The sequence below is a fragment of the Muntiacus reevesi genome, chromosome 2 (assembly GCF_963930625.1).
Source record: "Muntiacus reevesi chromosome 2, mMunRee1.1, whole genome shotgun sequence".
NCBI classification, from domain to species: Eukaryota; Metazoa; Chordata; class Mammalia; order Artiodactyla; family Cervidae; genus Muntiacus; species Muntiacus reevesi.
The window spans coordinates 259,518,525-259,538,534 of NC_089250.1; the positions used below are offsets into that span (position 1 = coordinate 259,518,525).

At 38.3% G+C, this 20,010-nt stretch overlaps 1 protein-coding gene and 1 pseudogene across 1 annotated transcript; both read right to left on the reverse strand.

The window, feature by feature from the left end:
- LOC136161230 (zinc finger protein 565-like) overlaps positions 1-19,131 on the reverse strand; it is a 42,184-nt pseudogene extending 23,053 nt beyond the window's left edge.
- Positions 1,810-19,988, reverse strand: LOC136161224 (zinc finger protein 345). The gene is made up of 3 exons (XM_065925912.1): positions 19,930-19,988; positions 19,057-19,129; positions 1,810-4,533 (listed from the first exon to the last, which is right to left on the reverse strand). Exon 3 carries the CDS (start codon positions 4,453-4,455, stop codon positions 2,992-2,994), a length of 1,464 nt encoding a protein of 487 aa, XP_065781984.1. The 5' UTR covers positions 4,456-4,533; positions 19,057-19,129; positions 19,930-19,988; the 3' UTR covers positions 1,810-2,991.
- Positions 19,989-20,010: the final 22 nt, after the last annotated feature.

The following is a 20,010-nucleotide window of genomic DNA, read 5'->3' on the forward strand; positions in this document are numbered from 1 at the left end:
TATTCTTGCCTTCATTGTCATACAGTAGGTGGCCACAGATGTGTAGGTTTATCTCTGGGCTTGCTATCCAGTTCCATTGATCTATATTTCTGTTTTTGTGCCAGTATCATACTGTTTGATCACTGTAACTTTGTAGTATAGTCTGAAGCCAAGGAGCCTGATTCCTCCAGCTCTGTTATTCTTAAGACTGCTTTCACTATTTGGGGTCTTTTGTGTTTCCATGTAAAATGTTAAAATTTTTTTAATTCTGTGAAGAATGCCTTTGGTAATTTGTTGGGGACTGCATTGAATCTGTAGATTGCTTTGGATAGCAGAGTCATTTTCATAATAGTCATTCTTTCATCTTGTCATCTTTGAGTTCTTTTGTCAATATCCTAGTTTTCTGAGTATAGGTCTTTTGCCTCCTTACGTAGGTTTCCGCCTACATTATTTTATTCTTTTTGATGTGACGGTAAATGGGACTGTTCCCTTAATCTCTCTGATCTTTTGTCATTAGTGTATAGGAATGCATCTCTTGCTTTTTCAATTGAAATCAGTCCCTCTGACTTTTCATTTTGCTTAACTTTCTCTGCCTCTATAAATTTAGATGAAAGTTACCTATTGCAGTCTTGAAGGGATGTTCTTATGTGAGCGTATCCCTAGAGATTCTGCAGGCACCCAGTGCCTTTGTTTGGAGAGCTGGATTTGTTATGGACACAAGTAGTATCTTTCTTTAGGGTGTGCTGACAGCTGTCACTTTGGTAGAAGGTGGGGTTGGAGATGGAGGGGCTAGAGCTGGGGCTGGGAGTGAGGTGTCCTCTGCTCAAGAGTTGTCACTGCCCTACTGGGGGCAGAACTTGATCCCAGGTTGTTGGGGCAGAAGTCCTGAGGGTCAGACCCAAGCTAGTTCTCTTTTAAGAACCACACCCCTCACTTCAGGCTGGGGGCCCTGGAGCAAGGGGGCCCTGCATAGGTGCTCAGCCCACGTCAGCTACATAGGTCTGAGCTGTCTCCAATGTGCTGCCCATGTACACACCAACAATTGCTTCCCTTGCTCTTATTTAGATAAAGCCCTGAGTGCTGGCAAAGTTCATCTTAGTCTTTCCAGTGCAGTCAACGGTAATTTTTTTTCCTTCCATATTTCTTCAACAGAGTGCTGGAATCTCTCCTCAGGAAATCTGAACATCTACAAAGTGTCTCTCACCTGTGGGTTTCTGCCGAAGTCAGCACTCTCCAGGTTTACCTTAAGTACAGCCAAGAAGGACTAGGGCCAGTTTATAGACTTCTGCTGGTTCAACAGCCCATATACCAAGAACTATCTGCCTATCACATGATATACACAGGTGGGTGAGACTCCTCTCAAGTCCACTGGGCTATACTGCTGGATCCCACAACAACCTCAGAGGCAATTTGTTTGTGGATATATGCCAAGTTTACTTGTGGGCATCTTATGCCACTATGAGGCTAATGTTATTTTTCAGTGTTCAGATTTTTATGAAAGAGCTATCCTATTTTTTAAAGTTTTATGATTTATTTTTGCCTTCTTAAATTTACATTCTTTATTCTTAATTAAGATGAATTATTCTTGTTCAATAAGGGATACATGTTGATCATGTATCCCTTTTCCTATGTTCACTTACATAAATGTCTTTTCCTCATGTCTTTGATGTTGAGTAAGGTAGAGATCACAGTTAAAACTTTTACCATCAATAACAAAGACTGAGAAGATAACAATGATGATGGCTAAATTAACCAAGTATTTATTATGTGATAGGCACAACTGTAGAATCCCCACAATTTGCTTCAGAACCACACTAATTATGCCCACAGTACCATAAACACATCACATATGCACATAAAAGAATCTGGAAGAATAAGCAAGTTAGTTAATGCTGGAGAAGTAACTAAGTTCAGGGATGTTAGCCAAAGGGAAGTAAGATTTTACAGATGATGTATAAATAATGTAAAGCAGAAGAGATCCACACATTATCTTTAAAATGAACAACAAATAAAGCAGACACATTCAAAAGGGGCCAACAAAGTAACTCTTTATGATGAAAAATTTTTTCTGTATTTGACAAAAATAAGGATTTGATAAAAACAGGTAAATATTTTAATGCCAGTGGAATTGTAACAATATATTTACAGAGAAAGAATATTAAAAGCTGGTTATAGCATGATCACACTTCTTTCAAAAGCAATGTCAGATATAATCTTAAAGGATTTGCTTCAAAAATTTAACATTGATTATCTTTGACTGGTAAGATTACAGATAACTATATCTATTTTTAACTCATATCTACATTTTTATGTAGGAAAATTGTTCTGCAAAAAGAACAGTATAAAGTTTATAAAAGAAAAATAAAACAACCTTCGAAAACAAAAAGTACATATCCATAAGACATTAAAGGATATGTAAAAGTAACCATAACTTAACACAAACAGGGTGAAAAACAGATACAAACACAGATATGCAAATTTGAAAACAAATACTGAAGTGATATTTAAGCTTTATATGTATAAAAATATACTATCAAACAACAATAAAAATATAAAAATAGATATGGTTATTGAATAAATGATATTAGTATGAGAAATGGGGGAGAAAGAAAAAGGGTAAATTTAGACCCTCAATAATAATTTAAAATAACTTTGAAATGGATCAGTAATTCTATATAATACACACAAAAATAAGAACATTAAAAAGAAAGTAGCAAAATTAGCCCCTGAATAAATTCCAATGTTTAAAATGAAGGCAATATACAATAAAAGATTTTTCAATTTTTGATACTCACAAGTGTGAATTTTCTAAAAACAGTGAAGGAATGAATTTAGATAAAAATCTTCAAATATTTTATTCAGATTGGTTAAAAAAATTTTTTTTCTGTGTGAATTTTCTCAGACTAGCTGGTAAAGTATAAGTAAGATATATGTACTTTAATTACATTTGTGGGGATTCTCACTAGTATGAATTTTCTTATTGTATGCTTCCTTAACTATATAATTCCAACTTTATGAAGTTTCCAATGCACAGAGCTTCTCACCAGCATGATTTTTCTTATGTTGTTGAATTTCTGAACCCCTCCCCAAAGCTTTCCCACATCCCTTACATTCATAAAGCTTCTCAGCAGTATGCATTCTCTGATGCTGAGTAAGGGTTGAGCCAGGACCAAAAGTCTTCCCACATTCCTTACATTCATAGGGTTTCTGACCAGTGTGTATTCTCTGGTGCCGATTAAGAGCTGAGCCACTACTAAAGGACTTTCTACATTCTCTGCATTCATAGGGTTTCTCACCAGTGTGAATTAGCTGGTGTTGGATAAGTTTTGAGCCACTACTGAAAGCCTTCCCACATTCCTTACATTCATAAGGTTTCTCACCAGTATGAATTCTCTGATGTTGAGTGAGGTCTGAACCACTACTAAAGGCCTTCCCACATTCCTTACACTCATAGGGTTTCTCACCAGTGTGCATTCTTTGATGCTGAATAAGTTTTGAACCACTTCTAAAGGCTTTCTCACATTCCTTACACTCATAAGGTTTCTCACCAGTGTGAATTCTCTGGTGTTGAGTGAGATCCGAGCCACTATTGAAAGCCTTCCCACATTCCTTACACACATAAGGTTTCTCACCAGTGTGAATTCTTTGATGTCGAGTAAGGGCTGATCCAAAACTAAATGCCTTCCCACATTCATTACATATATATGGTTTCTCACCAGTATGAATTCTCTGATGCCGAGTAAGGGCTGAACCACTACTAAAGGCCATTCCACATCCTTTACATTCATAAGGTTTCTCACCAGTGTGAACTCTTTGATGCTGAGTAAGGTTGGAACCACTGCCAAAGGCTTTTCCACAATCCTTACATTCATAAGGTTTCTCGCCTGTGTGGATTCTGTGATGCCGAGTAAGGGCTGATTCAAAACTAAAGGACTTCCCACATACCTTACACTCATAAGGCTTTTCACCACTGTGAATTATCTGATGTCGAATAAGGCCTGATCCAAAACTAAAGGCTTTCCCACATTCCTTACATTCATATGGTTTCTCACCAGTGTGAATTCGCTGATGGTGAGTAAGGTTTGAGCCACTACCAAAGGCCTTCCCACATTCATTACATTCATAAGGTTTTTCACCAGTATGAATTCTTTGATGGTAAGCAAGATTTGCACCACTACCAAAGGCCTTGCCACATTCTTTACATTCATAAGGTTTCTCACCAGTATGAATTCGCTGATGTCGAATAAGGACTGATACAAAACTAAAATCCTTCCCACATTCCTTACATTCAAGGAGTTTCTCATCAGTATGAATTCTCTGATGCTGAGTATTGAAAGTGGGCATGTCTTCAGGAGTAAATATCATTTGACTGAAATGTCCTTCCTGAGATTCCTGTTTTCTCTCAAACTGGCTTTTACATTCCCAATCACCTCTGAAACGTGAGTACTCAATGCTGTTTTTTATAAGTCTTTCCATTATCTCCCACCAGGATGATTCTATTCCATAAATATCCTTTTTCAGAAATAATTCTTGGTCTCAACCTTGATTCACAGTCTGAAAGAAAATATAAAAACATTCACTTTTTGTGTGTGTGTTCTGGGAGAATTAAGCTTTTATAATAGATATGAAAAGACTTAAACTCATTTTCATAAAAAGTAAATGGCTTATATAGTTCTCATTTATGACTGGACACTTTGACAAACAGATAAGGAAACAGAATGAGAAGAAACACTAGAAGGTGAAAGACTTATTTAGGAAAACAGATTAAGTCAATCATTCCTAAATAGTGATATAGATAAAAATACCCTAAAGAAGTAGGGAGCTCAATGATTATAAATATGTCCAGGCCCTATCCCAATTTTATTAGAGGATAAAACTAGTGTCATATACATTTAAAAATGAGCATAATTGTCATTTAACTCATTTCTGAGGGTTGTTTAGAGCTTTAAGTAACTATACTAGGAAGGAAAATTCTAGGATAGATGGTCATAAATTGCATCCCTCAAGGAGACAGAAGAGAAAGTTACTTAGATATAGCAGCATCTTGATGAAAGATTAATGAACTGAATAAGTCTGGAATTAGCAATAAAGAGAAAAGATTCTTTTGTAGTTAGAATATAGTTTGTTTATGCCATTTGATAAAATCCATGTTTACTTAGGAAGTCTATGAGGCTAATCTTGGGAGAACAATAAAGGGGACTTGCAAAGGCCACAGCCAAGTAATTGAGAGTGTAGTTCTAAAGTCCCAGAAAGGTGGGATGGGGGACCGGGATGGGGAATACGTGTAACTCTATGGCTGATTCATATCAACGTATGACAAAACCCACTGAAAAAAAAAAAAAAAAAGCCCCAGAAAAGGAATAAGACAGGAGGTAATGGGATACTTTTGGAAAATTACAAGGAGGGTGCAGATAGATGAGTTCTCTGAACACCAATCGTTATTGAAATGATTCTGAAATCACATATAAGGTATTTACACAGTTGTATAAAATAATGCCACCGTGTTTGGTAGCTATTATTTTGGAAGACCTAAAGGAGACCTGGAAAAGGATTCAAACATCAATTAAGACCTTGAACAAATAAACAACCCAAGTCCACAGAGGTAAAAACATTTCAGCTCCAGTCTTTTCCTGCATTACTCAAACAACAAGCTTGTTTAGATTAGGTCTAAATATGTCTTGGTGGCAAGCTGCTGCTGCTGCTGCTGCTGCTAAGTCACTTCAGTCGTGTCCAACTCTGTATGATGCCATAGACGGCAACCCACCAGGCTCCTCCATCCCCGGGATTCTCCAGGTAAGAGCACTGCAATGGGTTGCCATTTCCTTCTCCAACGCATGAAAGTGAAAAGTGAAATTGAAGTCGCTCAGTCATGTCCGACTCTTCATGACCCCAGGGACTGCAGCCTATCAGGTTCCTCCATCCGTGGGATTTTCCAGACAAGAGTACTGGAGTGCGTTGCCATTCCCTTCTCCACTTGGTGGCAGGACATATATATAAACATATCTCAGGTGGCACCAGTGGTAAAGAACCAGACTGCCAATGCAGGAGATGTAAGACATAGGTTTGATTCCTAGGTTGGGAAGATCCCCTGGAGGAGGGTATGGCAACCTACTCCAGTGTTCTTGCTTGGAAAATCCCATGTACAGAGGAGCCTGATGGGCTACAGTCCATAGGGTTGCAAAGGGTCAGACACGACTGAAGTGACTTAGCATACATGCATGCAGCCCTCACTGGGGACTCAGAGCTTCAACATATGAATTAGGGAAGAGGGGACACAATCAAGCAGACAATATTCACTAAATCAAGGGTCATAGGAGCAGAGTGATACTGCTCTAACTGGAACCATGTTCATATAATCAAATCAACAAGAATGTGTTAAAATTAATTTAAAAAATCAAACAGATTACAAACAGGAACAAATGAACCTAAAAGTATGTCGAATGAATAACACAGCCACACTGAAGGAGGGGATTAAAAAAATGAATTCAAATAAATTTTAACACAGAAGTATTTTAACTATGTACCCTTATTCTGAAGACAAAGAGAACTATAAACAAATACTGAGCTCCACTTAGTAGGTTTGATAGATACTATAGTATAGGTTAGGAAATCTAAAACTATTTTTGTTATATTATAGAATTGAACAAATTAGTAAATATAATGAAGACAGTGAGAGTTAGGTTTTTAACTACTGGAAAAGGGAGATACAAATCTGGGACAGGATTAAGACCAGACTGAATACTATAGTCCTATCATCCAGATCTTGGTTTCTAAATATTCTTTACAGCAAGAAACCATTCTGTTTAGAGAAATTGTTTACTTCAGGCTGGAGCTAGGAGAGTAATTAGAAATAAGTCTGTAACATCCTGGGCCAGAAAGAGAGGAAATGCTCAAACAATCATGGGGAAAGTCAAAAGTACACAGAAGCCAGCATGAATAGACCCCCACTGACCAAATCTGGGACAATCTGAGTATCAAAATAAATGGTAATGGATCACATAACACACTGAGTAAATGAAAATCCACAAGTACATACTGATGTAACAAATGAATAAATAAGTATGGGATAAGGGAATGCTCTCCTTCACAGTCGAATACCAAATAATTAATACAGACAAAATCATGGAGATTTTAAAATTCTACCATCTTAAAAACATCATAGTAATACAGGAGCCAGTCAATAATGGATAAAGGATCCCACACATCAATGGATGCTAAAAGTTGTGGGTAAAAGTTTGGTGATGAGGTATTTACATAGTTTCAATGTATCTCTCTGCTATTAATTATAAATTAATTAGCTGTTAATTACAAAGAGATAACTACTACCTCTACAGTGAAGACACATAGTAGATACCACCATAACCAGTCATCAAAGTTAATATGGGACAAGTCAATACCACATACTCCCTTCTATGATATCCTGAGAAGGAAACAATCACTTTTGTGGTATTCCTGCCACAAAATTCATAACCTGAATGTACTTATGAGGAGCCATAAGACAAATCCTAATTAAGTGACATTTTACAAAATAAACTGCCTATCCTCTTCAAAAATGTCAACATCACGAAATGCCGACATCTTTAATCTTCCAGGTTAAAGACTAGAGAGAGACATGATAAGTAAATTCAATGTGTGATCCCGGACAGTGAATCAGGGAGAGAGGGTGAGGGATGAGGGTAGGATGAACTGCTACAAAGAATATTATTGGGACTAGAAAAAAATTTGTATATTGACAGGAATGCACTGTTGTTAAAATCTCTTATTTTAGTGACTATATTATGATTATGTAAGAGAATACTCTTGTCCCTAGGAAATAACACAGTGAAGTGTTTAAGGGTAAAGCGGCAAATTCTACAATTTATTCTTAAATAGTTCAGATAAAATGTGTGTATTGTGTATTTGTGAGTGTGTGTGCATGCATATATAGAGACAGAGAACAACTGCAAATGCACACAGGAATGATAATACAAATGGAACAAAATGTAAACTACTGGTGATTCTGAGCAAAGAGTACCCAAGAATCCTTTTTATTATTCTTGTAACTTTTCTGCAAGTTGAATAAAGATTTAAATTAATCAAAATTTAAGTTATCCAAACAAAGTAAGACACAATCCTAAGTAATTCTCATGTTAAATGTGAGCCTAAATAGAAATATAAAATACCTAGAAATAAAGTGAAAAGGAAAGTAATACATATAAAAAATCTGGACACAGGAAAACTACCCCCCTCAAAATAAGATTTAATAACATTAAACTCCTTTAAAAAAACTGATTTGAATTCAACACTGCAAGAAACTAAAAAAAAAAAAAAAACAGGAAAAAATTAATGAAGATAAAAACAGAATATAAAAATGTTAAAATACGTAAGATTCAGAAAACCCAAACCTTGCTTTTGAAAAGAACATGAAGATTTAAACATATATGTATGCCATTTCCTTTAGGTATTGTCCCAGAACACCACTAAAATGACCAAACAATGATAGTTTCATAATGTTAACTCCTGGCAAGAGCACAGGTATGACAGATATTACTGATTGCCTCCTTCAACATCATCCCTCTCTTACTTTGCTACAAGAATTTTTTTCCATAAGCTCCAGAAAATGAGTCATGCTTTGTCTAAGCCAGTGGTTATGAATTCTGATTGCTATTAGAATCAACTGGATAGCTTTAAAAAAATATTCTAAAACTTGAACCCCACTCCAGACCAATCAAATCTTAACGTTTGTCTAGTCATCTTGTATGAGTTTAAGTCATTAATTGTCAACTGTGGCAGCACACTAGAATTATCTGATGATCTTTTATTTAAATTTTTTTTAATTTATTTTTTGGCTGCACTGGGCCTTTGTTGCTGTGTGCCAGCTTTCCCTAGTTGCGCTGAGCAAGGGCTACTCTCGAGTTGCAATGCATAGGCTTCTCATTGCAGTGACTTCCCTTGTTGTGCAGCAGAGGCTCTAGTCAAGTGGGCTTCAGTAGTTGCAGCACAACAGCTCAGTAGCTGCAGCTTGTGGGTCCTAGAGTGCAGGCTCGGTAGTTGTGGGCACAGGCTTAGTTGCTCCACAGCATACAGGGTCTTCCCATACCAGGGATCGAACCTGTCTCCTGCACTGGAAGGTGGATTCTTAACCACTGGACCACCATGGAAATCCCTGGTGATCTTAATTTTTTATTGGATAATTGGAGGATAATTGTTTACAGTGTGTGGGTTTGCTGGTTTCTGCTGCGGTGGTGGTTTAGTCTCTAAGTCGTGTCTGACTCTTGCAACTCCATGGACCATAGCCCGCCAGGCTCCTCTGTCCGTGGGAATTCCCAGGCAAGAATACTGGAGTGAGTTGGTATTTCCTTCTCCACCTGGTGATCTTTTAAAATTGATGATTTCCAAGCTCTATCCCAAACCAGTTAAATCAGAATTGCTAGAGGTGGGACCCAGACAGGAGTAACAAATGTTAAGAATAACCAGCTTAAATTAACTGAAATAATTAACCCTCTATTCTATTTGTTGCAATTGTGTCTTTCTGCCTTATGGAGCCAAAAGTAACCTAAATGGCAGTGGAAAAACAGGGCTGACAAAGGGTATACTGTGAAGTGAATAAGCCACTGTGAAGTTTAACTTGGAAATGTTTAGTGAAGTCTAAAGTATGTGTTCCCTGGGCTAAAGTATGGGCTTCCCTGGTGGTTCAGTCTGTAAACAATCTGCCTGCAATGTGGGAAACCTGGGTTCGATCCCTGGGTTGGGAACATCCCCTGGAGGAGGGCATGGCAACCTACTCCAGTATTCTTGCCTGGAGAATCCCCATGGACAGAAGAGCCTGGAGGGCTGCAGTCCATGGGGTCGCAGAGAGTTGGAACAACTAAGCAACTGAGCACACAAAGTATGTGTACTTTTTATCTCCATAATTTCACTATTAGTATATACCTTAGAGAAGACATGTACATAGATGTTCACTGGAGCAATGTTTGCCACAGTGATTTAGCTATATAAAATCTAAATCTCTAAAAACCATAAAATCATTAAACATACCACAGTATTATAAAATATGGCCTTACATGAAGTAATCAAAGTGAGCTCTATACTTAAATGAACAATTCTCCACAAAGAATAAAAAAGTAAGCATCATAACAGTAACAATAACTGTTGTTGTTTAGTCACTAAGTTTTGTCTGACTCTTTGCGACCCCATGGACTGTAGCAATCCAGGCTTCTCTGTCCTCCACTGTCTCCTGGAGTTTGCTCAGATTCATGTCCACTGAGTTGATGATGCTATCTAGCCATCTTCATCCTCTGCTGCCCCCTTCTCCTGTTGCCTTCACTCTTTCCCAGCATCAGGGTCTTTACCAATGAGTCAGCTCTTCACATCAGGTGGCCAGAGTATTGGAGTTTCAGCTTCAGCATCTGTCCTTTCAATGAATATTCAGGGTTGATGTCCTTAAGGATTGACTGGTTTGATCTACTTGCAGTCCAATCCAAGGAACTCTCATGAGTCTTCTTTAGCACCACAATTCTAAAGCATCAGTTCTTTGGCACTCAGCCTACTTTATGGTCCAACTCTCATATCCGTACATGACTACCGGAAAAACCATAGCTTTGAATTTATGGACCTTTACTGGCAAAGTGATGTCTCTTTTTAATAAGCTGTCTAGGTTTGTCATAGGTTTCCTAACTACTAAATGACACTAAGTAAGTAGTTAGGCCCTGTTTTAAGGGTTTTACATGAACCAACTCAATCCTTGGACCAATCTTATAGTGCAGTAACTTTCCACATTTTGCAGGATGTACTTATAATTCTTTTTATACAGACATATTTTTCAATGAAAAATAGTACCACATACACATTTACATGTGTATGCCTTTTGCGGGGGACATGCCTCGAGGCATGTGAGATCTTAGTTCCTCAACCAGGGATCAACCTAGATGCCTTGCAGTGGTTGGGAAGTTTAGAGTCCTAATGACTGGACCACAAAGGAATTACCCATGTATATGCATTTTTTTTTTTGGAATATGCATTTTTTAATAGGATAAATAATTAATCGATAACAGCAGCTACCTTTGGGTACTTTGGGCAGATACCTCAGTTAAGTCTCTCAGTCGTGTCTGACTCTTTGTGACCCCATGGACTGCAGCACGCCAGGCTTCCCTGTCCATCACCAACTCAAGGAGTTTACTCAAACTCACATCCATCAAGTCGGTGATGCCATCCAACCATCTCATCCTTTGTCATCCCCTTCTCCTCCTGACTTCAATCTTTCCCAGCATCAGGGTCTTTTCCAATGAGTCAGTTCTTCACATCAGGTGGCCAAAGTATTGGAGTTTCAGCTTCAGCATCAGTCATTCAAATGAATATTCAGGACTGATTTCCTTTAAGATTGACTGGTTGGATCTCCTTGCAGTCCAAGGGACTCTCAAGAGTCTTCTCCAACACCACAGTTCAAAAGCATCAATTCTTTGGTACTCAGCTTTCTTTATAGTCCAACTCTCACATTCATACATGACTACTGGAAAAATCATAGCTTTGACTAGACGGACTTCTGTTGGCTAATGTCTCTGCTTTTTAATATGCTGTATAGGTTGGTCATAGCTTTTCTTCCAAGGAGCAAGCGTCTTTTAATTTCATGGCTGCAGTCACCATTTGTAGTGATGAGCCTGGGTAGGCTCCTAGGATTGTGGATTGTAGTTACATGGATATGAACCCCTTCACAACACAAAATTTTTTATAACAAAATTATTAGTTACATGTATAATAATAATTTAACTAAAAATAAAATTTAAAAAGGAAAGCACTAGCATTCAGCCTAAGAGCTGCTCATTGTTTATAATGGCAATAATTTGTAAGTAAACCATGTCTAAAAAAAGGAGCTGGGTAAAATGGTAACATGATGAAGCCATTACAACTCATGGTAAAGATAAATGTATAACAACATGGACAGTTGTTCACATTGTATTTTGGCATGATAAAGATGGGTTACAAGTCAGTAGCCAGAATATGATCACATTTAGAAAAGAATTCTAAGTATTGACAGCAGTTGTCTTTAATTGACAGGATTACAGATAACTTCTGTTACTTGTTTGTGCTTCTCTGTAGTTTTCAATTTTGTTGTAATAAATATTCTTTTGTAATGAAAGCAATAGCAAATACAGCTATCTTCAGAATAGTGATATATTTGAGCAGGTATTCAAAGATTTAAAAAAAAGAAATGATCAAAACATGGCACAAGTAAAGCACAGAGACATAAATTTTAAAAATTCAAATAGATAGGGGCTTCCCTGGTGGTCCAGTGGTTAAGATTCCACCTTGTGGTGCAGGGGACTTGGACTCAATCCCTGGTCGGAGAACTAAGATCTCACATGCTGTGTAGCAATTAAGTCCACATGCTGCAACTACCAAGTGCTCTGGAGCCCATATGCCACAACTAAAGAGCCCACATGCTGCAAATGCCGAACTACTGAGCCCACATACCACAACTGGACACCACAAGCTGCAACTGGAGAGTCTGTGTGCTGCAAGAAAAGATCCTGCATGCTGCAACTGAGACCCAACGTAGCCAGATAAATACATTAAAAAAAAATTCAAATTGATAATACAAACTATTTAAATAGTTTAACAACAAGTAAGTAATGCACAACGTAATGTACCACTATTATGCTAAGTGAAGTTAGGAGGACAGAGAAAGAAAAATACTATATGAGCTCACTTATATGTAGAATTTAAACAAATAAACAAAAACCAAGTGCATAGATATAGAGAACACACTATTGGTTGCCAGAGACGGGGTCAGGGGTGAGTGGAATGTGTAAAGGAAATCAAAAGATACAAACTTCCAGTTATGAAATAAGCCTTGGTGATACAATGTATAGCATGGCATATAGTTAATAATACTGTACTGCATATTTGAAAATTGCTAAGAGAATAAATCTTAAAAGTCGTAAGAAAACACAATTTTTATACTATGTATACTGATGGATATTAGACTCACTGTGGTGATCACTTTATAATACAGTTGACCCTTGAATAGTATGGATCTGAACTGAATAGTTCTACTTATATGTGTTGTTTTTTTCAGTAGTAAATACTACAATGCTACAGGATCAGAGTCCCTTGGACTGCAAGGAGAGCCAACCAGTCTATCCTAAAGGAAATCAGTCCCAAATATTCATTGGGAGGACTGATGCTGAAGCTGAAACTTCAATACTTTGGCCACCTGATTCGAAGAACTGACTCATTGGAAAAGACCTTGATGACTGGAAAGATTGAAGGCGGTAGGAGAAGGAGACGACAGAGAATGAGATGGTTGGATGGCATCACTGACTCGATGGACATGAGTTTGAGTAAACTCCGGGAGTTGGTGATGGACAGGGAGGCCTGGCATGCTGCAGTCCATGGTGTTGCAAAGAGGCAGACACGATTGAGCAACTGAACTGAACTGAATAGGATCTGTGGTGGATTAAATCTGAGAATGCAGATACAAAGGAACCATGGATATGGAGGAACAACTATAAGCTATATGAAGATTTTCAATGCAGAGTTAGCGCTCCTAACCTGAATCATTACATTGTATACCTGAAACAAATATAATGTTACATGTTGATTAAACCTCAACAACAACAACAAAAAAGATCCTTCAAGACCTACCCAAAGACTTTTGGGCAACCACTTTATACCATAATTGATTTAGAGATCCCAAGAATAGGAAATAAAGGAAAGGGAAGCTAATATTCACTGAATTTCTGATGTGTACCATTGGCATCACTGACTCAATGGATACGAGTTTGAGCAAACTGGGAGATGGTGAAGACAGGGAAGCCTGGCATGGTGCAGTCCACAGGGTCGCAAAAAGTCAGATACGACTTAGCAACTGAATGACAACCAAGTGTTTTACACATCTTTCCTTCTCAACATTGAGAATAAGAACCTCTCATTCACAGCTCTTATTAAACAGCTCACAGGTGGTGTAGCTGAGATCAGAGACCACATTTGACACTAGAGCCCAAAATTTTTACACCATGTTACAGAGACTAGTGTAAGTAAAAAAAAACCTTGAGGGATGGTTTGTTTCTTTTTTTCTGATGGAGTCTATATTTAAACTACAGTGATATTGATAATAGATGGCAAAGAGGCAAAGGCAGAAATTAACTGATAGAGGATAGTTGTGGAGGGGGTTGGCTTTGAGGAGATTGGGAAAGAGAAGTGGAAAGGGTATTTAAAAAAGAAATATAATATAGGGAGAACAGTAAAAGGAACCATGCACAGCAGACTTGATTGGACACGGATGTTATTAAAATAAAAATATTAAACAATACATATCTGATTCTAAGTCTATATCTCATTTTTATATCCCTCACTTCAAAAATGTATTTGAAGAGGCTAAGAATAAAAGAAAAAAAATAAATCATACACATCATAGGTACTCAATATCAAAACTCTGGCTAAGATGTGCTATAATTGATCATGTGTGAAGTGCTCAAATTCCTGGCAGTCAATGCAGAAGGGAAATATTATATACAATGGATTAAATTCTTCCTATTTGCAAAGTACTATTTTAGGAGATAAGCAAGACCTTGCTGAAAAACATGTAGAAAATGTAATATCAATTGAGAGGTTAATGTTATTATTAGAAGATTTCTCAAATTTATACTCACATGATTATAGATACAGTGCAATCCAATCAAATCCCAAAAGATGTTTGAGTAGAACCAAGCTATTTCAAAAATGTATATGGATATGGAAAGAACACAAACAGCCAAGACATTCTTAAGGAACAAGAGAGTAAGAGGATTTGCTCCAAATATTATTCCAAAGTCACAGTGAATACTTAACAGCTATCTTAATAGCTTAGTACTGTTGTGAAGGGAGACAAACAGAGCAATAGAACAAAATATAAAGTCCAGAAACAAGACGTAGCCATAATGTATGCTAAGTTGCTTCAGTCATGTCCTACTCTTTGCGACCCTATGGACTGTAGCCCACCAGGCTCCTTTGTCCATGGACTTCTCCAGGCAAAGAGTACTGGAGTGAGTTCCCATGCCCTCTTCCAGAGGATCTTCCCAACCCAAGGATAGAACCCACATCTCTTATGTCTCCTGCATTGGCAGGCAGGTTCTTTACCACTAGCACCACCTCTGTAATTATAATGACACTGCAGCTCAGTGTAAAAAAGATGAACTTTTCAATAAATGATACCGGAGCAACTGGATACCCATGTGGGGGATAAAATGAAATTGAATCCCTACTCTACACTAATCAATTCCAGGTAGTGTAAAGACAGAAATGTTAATGCAAAAACCTAGGGAGCTTTTAGAACCAAACACAAGAAAATCTTCATTACCTCAAGGTAGCAGAAAATTTCTTTAAAAAGCACTAACTACTGAAAAAGATTTCATCACATTGAAATCCAAAACCTCTACTCACAAGAAGGCATCAGAATGGAAAACCAAGCCAAAGCAGAAGATAATTTTTGTCACATATGCAACTGCCAGTAAATTAAAATATGCATGCACACATGTGCGCCTAGTGACTTCAGTCATGTCCAACTCTTTTGCATCCCCATGGACTGCAGCCTGTCAGGCTCCTCTGTCCATGAGATTATCCCGGAAAAAATACTGGAGTGGGCTGCCATTTCCTCCTTCAGGGAATCTTACCGACTCAGAGATCACACCCACATCTCCTGAATCTCCTGCATTAGAAGGTGAATTCTTTACCACTGAGCCACAAGGGAAGCCCAAACTAAAATAAATACAGATGATACATAATATATGTATTATGTATATAGATTACACACACACACACACACACACATATTCAATTGCTATAAATCAGTCAGAGAAAAACAACCCAATTAAAAATTGGCAAAATATCTGAACAAACATTTTGCAAAAGGGGATATCTCCTGTAGCTCATACAATAAAGAATCTGCCTGCAGTGCAGGAGACCTGGGTTAGATCCCTGGGTCAGGAAGATCCTTTAGAGAAGGGAAAGGCATCCCACTCCAGTATTCTTGCCTGGAGAATCCCATGGACAGAGGAGCCTGGTGGGCTACAGTTCATGGGCTTGCAAAGAGTTGGGTATGACTGAGCGACTAAGCACACAGGTGGGCAAGAACTGGTGTTCAATTTCAGTGATAATACAGGCATATCAATGAAATGTGATAATACTAGATATTTAATTGGCAAAAGTTTTAAAGTGTGACAATGCCAAGGGCTGACATGACTATAAACAAAAGGAACCTTTGTAACTGCTGATACAAGTAAAAAAACTTGCACAGTATCTTTAGAGACCAGTTTGGCATTGTCCAGTAAAACTGAAGCTGTACAAACCCTAGCCCTCAACAACTGAATTACAATTTTATTACATATTAAAGAAATACAAGCACACATGTCCCAAAATATCTGCACAAAACATTCACAGTCACATTGCTTATAACACTCAAAAACTGTAAGCAAGTCAATCATCCATGAAGAATAGAACAGATTATTAAATCGATACTATTATACAATGAGACAGTATGTATAGAGCAATGGAAAAAATGAACTATAGTTATGGGAAATACGAATGAAGCTCACAAATATTTTTAATGAAAAAACATAAAAGGATGTCTCTTCATACAAAGATAGAAAATGGACAAAAACTAACTTATGTGATTTTGGAATTCATATCAAAGTTCTAAGTGAAAGACAAAGAAATGATCACAGTGGTTATCACCAGAAGGGCATAACTGTTTATGACTGTGGAGGGGTACATCAGAGGCTGCTTTACAGACGGCTGTATTCTTTTTCTTGATTCCTTACATGGGTCTTTATAATTACTTGCACAAATGGGTGTTAAATGCCATTTCTATATATAATTTGAAAGAATGAAGACATAGGCATTCAAATAAATATGCACCTCTAAAAATGTTTCAAATATTAAATTATGTGGGAAGATACTGAGAGGGTAACAGGCAGGAAGGCTAGGGGCCCCCAAGTGGAGGATATAGACTGCACGTATCAGATGTTTTTTTTCCTTCTTTATACAAAATTAAAAGGAGGTTTCTTTTAAAATTCTGTGTTGCCATGACGACACCTGGTTCCACCTGAGCTTAACTTTTCTGAAACCTTGAGCTAACCAATGTGTTTTTATTATGGAAATGTTTTTCTTAAACTATGTTTAATGAACTATGTATTTACATTAGACTCTGTCTTCCTTCAAGTTGGTTCCACCTAAGACTCAGAACCTAAAATGGCTCAACAAATCAGTATGTTTTACTCATGGAAATGTTCTTTCAAGTTATGTTAATGAGACTATGTATTTCTTTGGAAACCTGCCTTTTTTCAAGATTCATGTCAAATATTTGACATCTTGGGGACTCGTCCGGGATTCTTCAGGACAAGGTAAGGATGCTTGGAGCTCTGGTTCTTTGTTCTCCTAGCAAACACGTTTTCTGCTGTACTTTACTAACTCTATGGTGTGCTTGTGTGTGTGACTGATTGAAAGAGACACATGTGCGAACCAAGAGCTGTGTCCTAATCTCAAGTTCCACAGTGGCCTCACACAGCTTATGGCAGAAACCCTATTGGGGGATTATACCGACCTGCTAATGTCAAGATGCACCCAACGTCTCCTCCAGGGGAGCAGTCAGGGATGGATGAAGCGTGTGAACCAAACTCTCCTTTCTCAGTCAAACTTTCCAGTCTCTTTGACCATTTCATAACTTCCTGAGAATTAGAACTACTAACCTAATCTGTTGGATCATAGACTTTCAAAAGATTTGTGATCTACACTGTTACTGTGTACTGTTCCACAGGTCCCAAACTTGAAGAGCCCTGAAGATGAAAGGTTGTTGCTATGAGCCGTGAATGATGCTGGGATTCTTGGCCTCTGGAGGAGAGGTATTTGTTCCGGGGACAGTGACAAGGCTTGATCGCTCAGAGCTTTTGTGTAATAAAGTTTTATTAAAGTATAAGACAGATAGAGAAAGCTTTTGACATAGACATCAGAAGGGGGCAGAGAGAGTGCCCCCTTATATACCTATTGAAAGTGAAAGTGAAAGTGAAGTCATGTCTGACTCTTTGCGACCCCATGGACTGTAGCCCACCAGGCTCCTTAGTCCATGGAATTCTCCAGGTAATACTGGAGTGGGTTGCCATTTCCTTCTTCATATTAGCAAGCTGCTAATTAGATAAAGGAAATGTCTCAAAACTCTGAGAGTGGCAGGTCATTCACCCACAACATGCATTTTTGAGATAGCATTGGCACAGGGTGAGTCATCCCGGGCCATAAAATGATTGACCTGAATCTTGAAGAAAGGCAGGTTTCCAAGCAAATACATAGTCTCATTAACATAGCTTAAAAGAACATTTCCATGAGTAAAACATACTGATTTGTTGAGCCATTATAGGTTCTGAGTTTTAGGTGGAACCAACTTGAAAAAAGACAGTCTAAGATAAATACATAGTTCATTAACATAGCTTAAGAAAAACATTTCCATAAGAAAAACACATTGGTTAGCTCAAGGTTTCAGAAAAGTTAAGTTCAGGTGGAAACAGGTGTCATGGCAACACAGAATTTTAAAAGAAACCTGCTTTAAATTTGTATAGAGAAGGAAAAAAAAGGTCTGACATTTGCAGTCTATTTCCTCTGCTTGGGGGCCCCTAGCCTTCCTGCCTGTTACCCTCTCAATACTTAAATATAATTTTATGTTAAAATGTATGCTACAAATGGTAAATACTGAATAAATTCAATTTTAAAAACCACATTTTATATGTGTACATAAAACATACTGGGGAGAAACTGTCAAAAAGGTACCATTGGTTTTAACTGGAAATTTAGTTTTCTTCATTGAGGATAGCTGTATGTTTGTAATTAAAGATAATTTCACTTTTATAATAAAAAAGGTTTTTTAAGACAGCTTAAAGAAAAATCATTTGACAAATTAGGAAGAGAAAGTCATGTGTGTGGATTGGGGTTTAGAGCAAATCACATTTCTCAAAAGAAAAAAAATTCCATGGATCAGGTCACCTGACAGGCAAGAAATTTTCAAGAGAAGGAAAGCAAGTCATATCTTGACAAAGAAAAGAGGATTTCGGGAAACAAGGGGAAGTGATAAGCTACCTTGCAGGTGCCTTGTGGATGTTCAACAGGCATTCTTTACTCCACTCTGGAAAACTGTGCAAGTAGAGCAGAGCTGGGGAGGGAGAAAGGAGTCAGCAAAAATCAGGTTCTTCTGGGAGTCCAAGTCAATCTACCACCTACAGATATTAGCCCAGAAAAGGCTTGTGCGTCCTGCTCAATACCAGCATGACAGAAGCGCAGGGTCATTTGCAGTTCTGGGCAGACTCTGCCCCCGGGCTCCAACTCCTGGGAACAGAGCGCTGGAGTCACAAAGACACAGACAAAGGCGTCTCACACCTACAGTGCTATATGGATATATAATCATACACACTCACTCACACCACGGGGCACTCAGGCACCCCAGAGGGCCACTCAATCATATACACTCTGGGGACAGTCAGTCACGATCGCAGTCAAAGGCACCCCCAGGTACTCACATTCCCATTGACACCTATCATGGGGACACAATGACAACAAATTCAGATGCACCCTACCCACCAACAACATCACAAACACACCCCCAAGGGGAAATACTAGAAATCTTACAGTTAAGCCACCCCACGCCCACCGCTCAGCAAATGTTCATAAACAGACACACACACAAAGTGGATACACAGCTTTGCAACCTCAGTCAAAGAACTTCACACTCACAAACAGTGCCACACCCGGTCACAAAGTTAAACCCCATCACACATGCACCATTATAATATGCAAATCAAGCCCTCCTCCCCGCCTTTACAGCTTGGTACAGGGTCACACACAGAGAGACACAATCACAATCAGACACACACTCCTCACAATCTCCCCTTCCCAGCTGGCTGGCTCCCGTTGAGGCTGGAGGTTCCAGACACGCCCAGCTCCAACCCATCTCACCTACGATTCCTCAGGTCTGTCTGGTCAGCACCGCTCCACTGTACTTGAAACAAATAAGAGTCCAGCAGCTCCCACAGCACC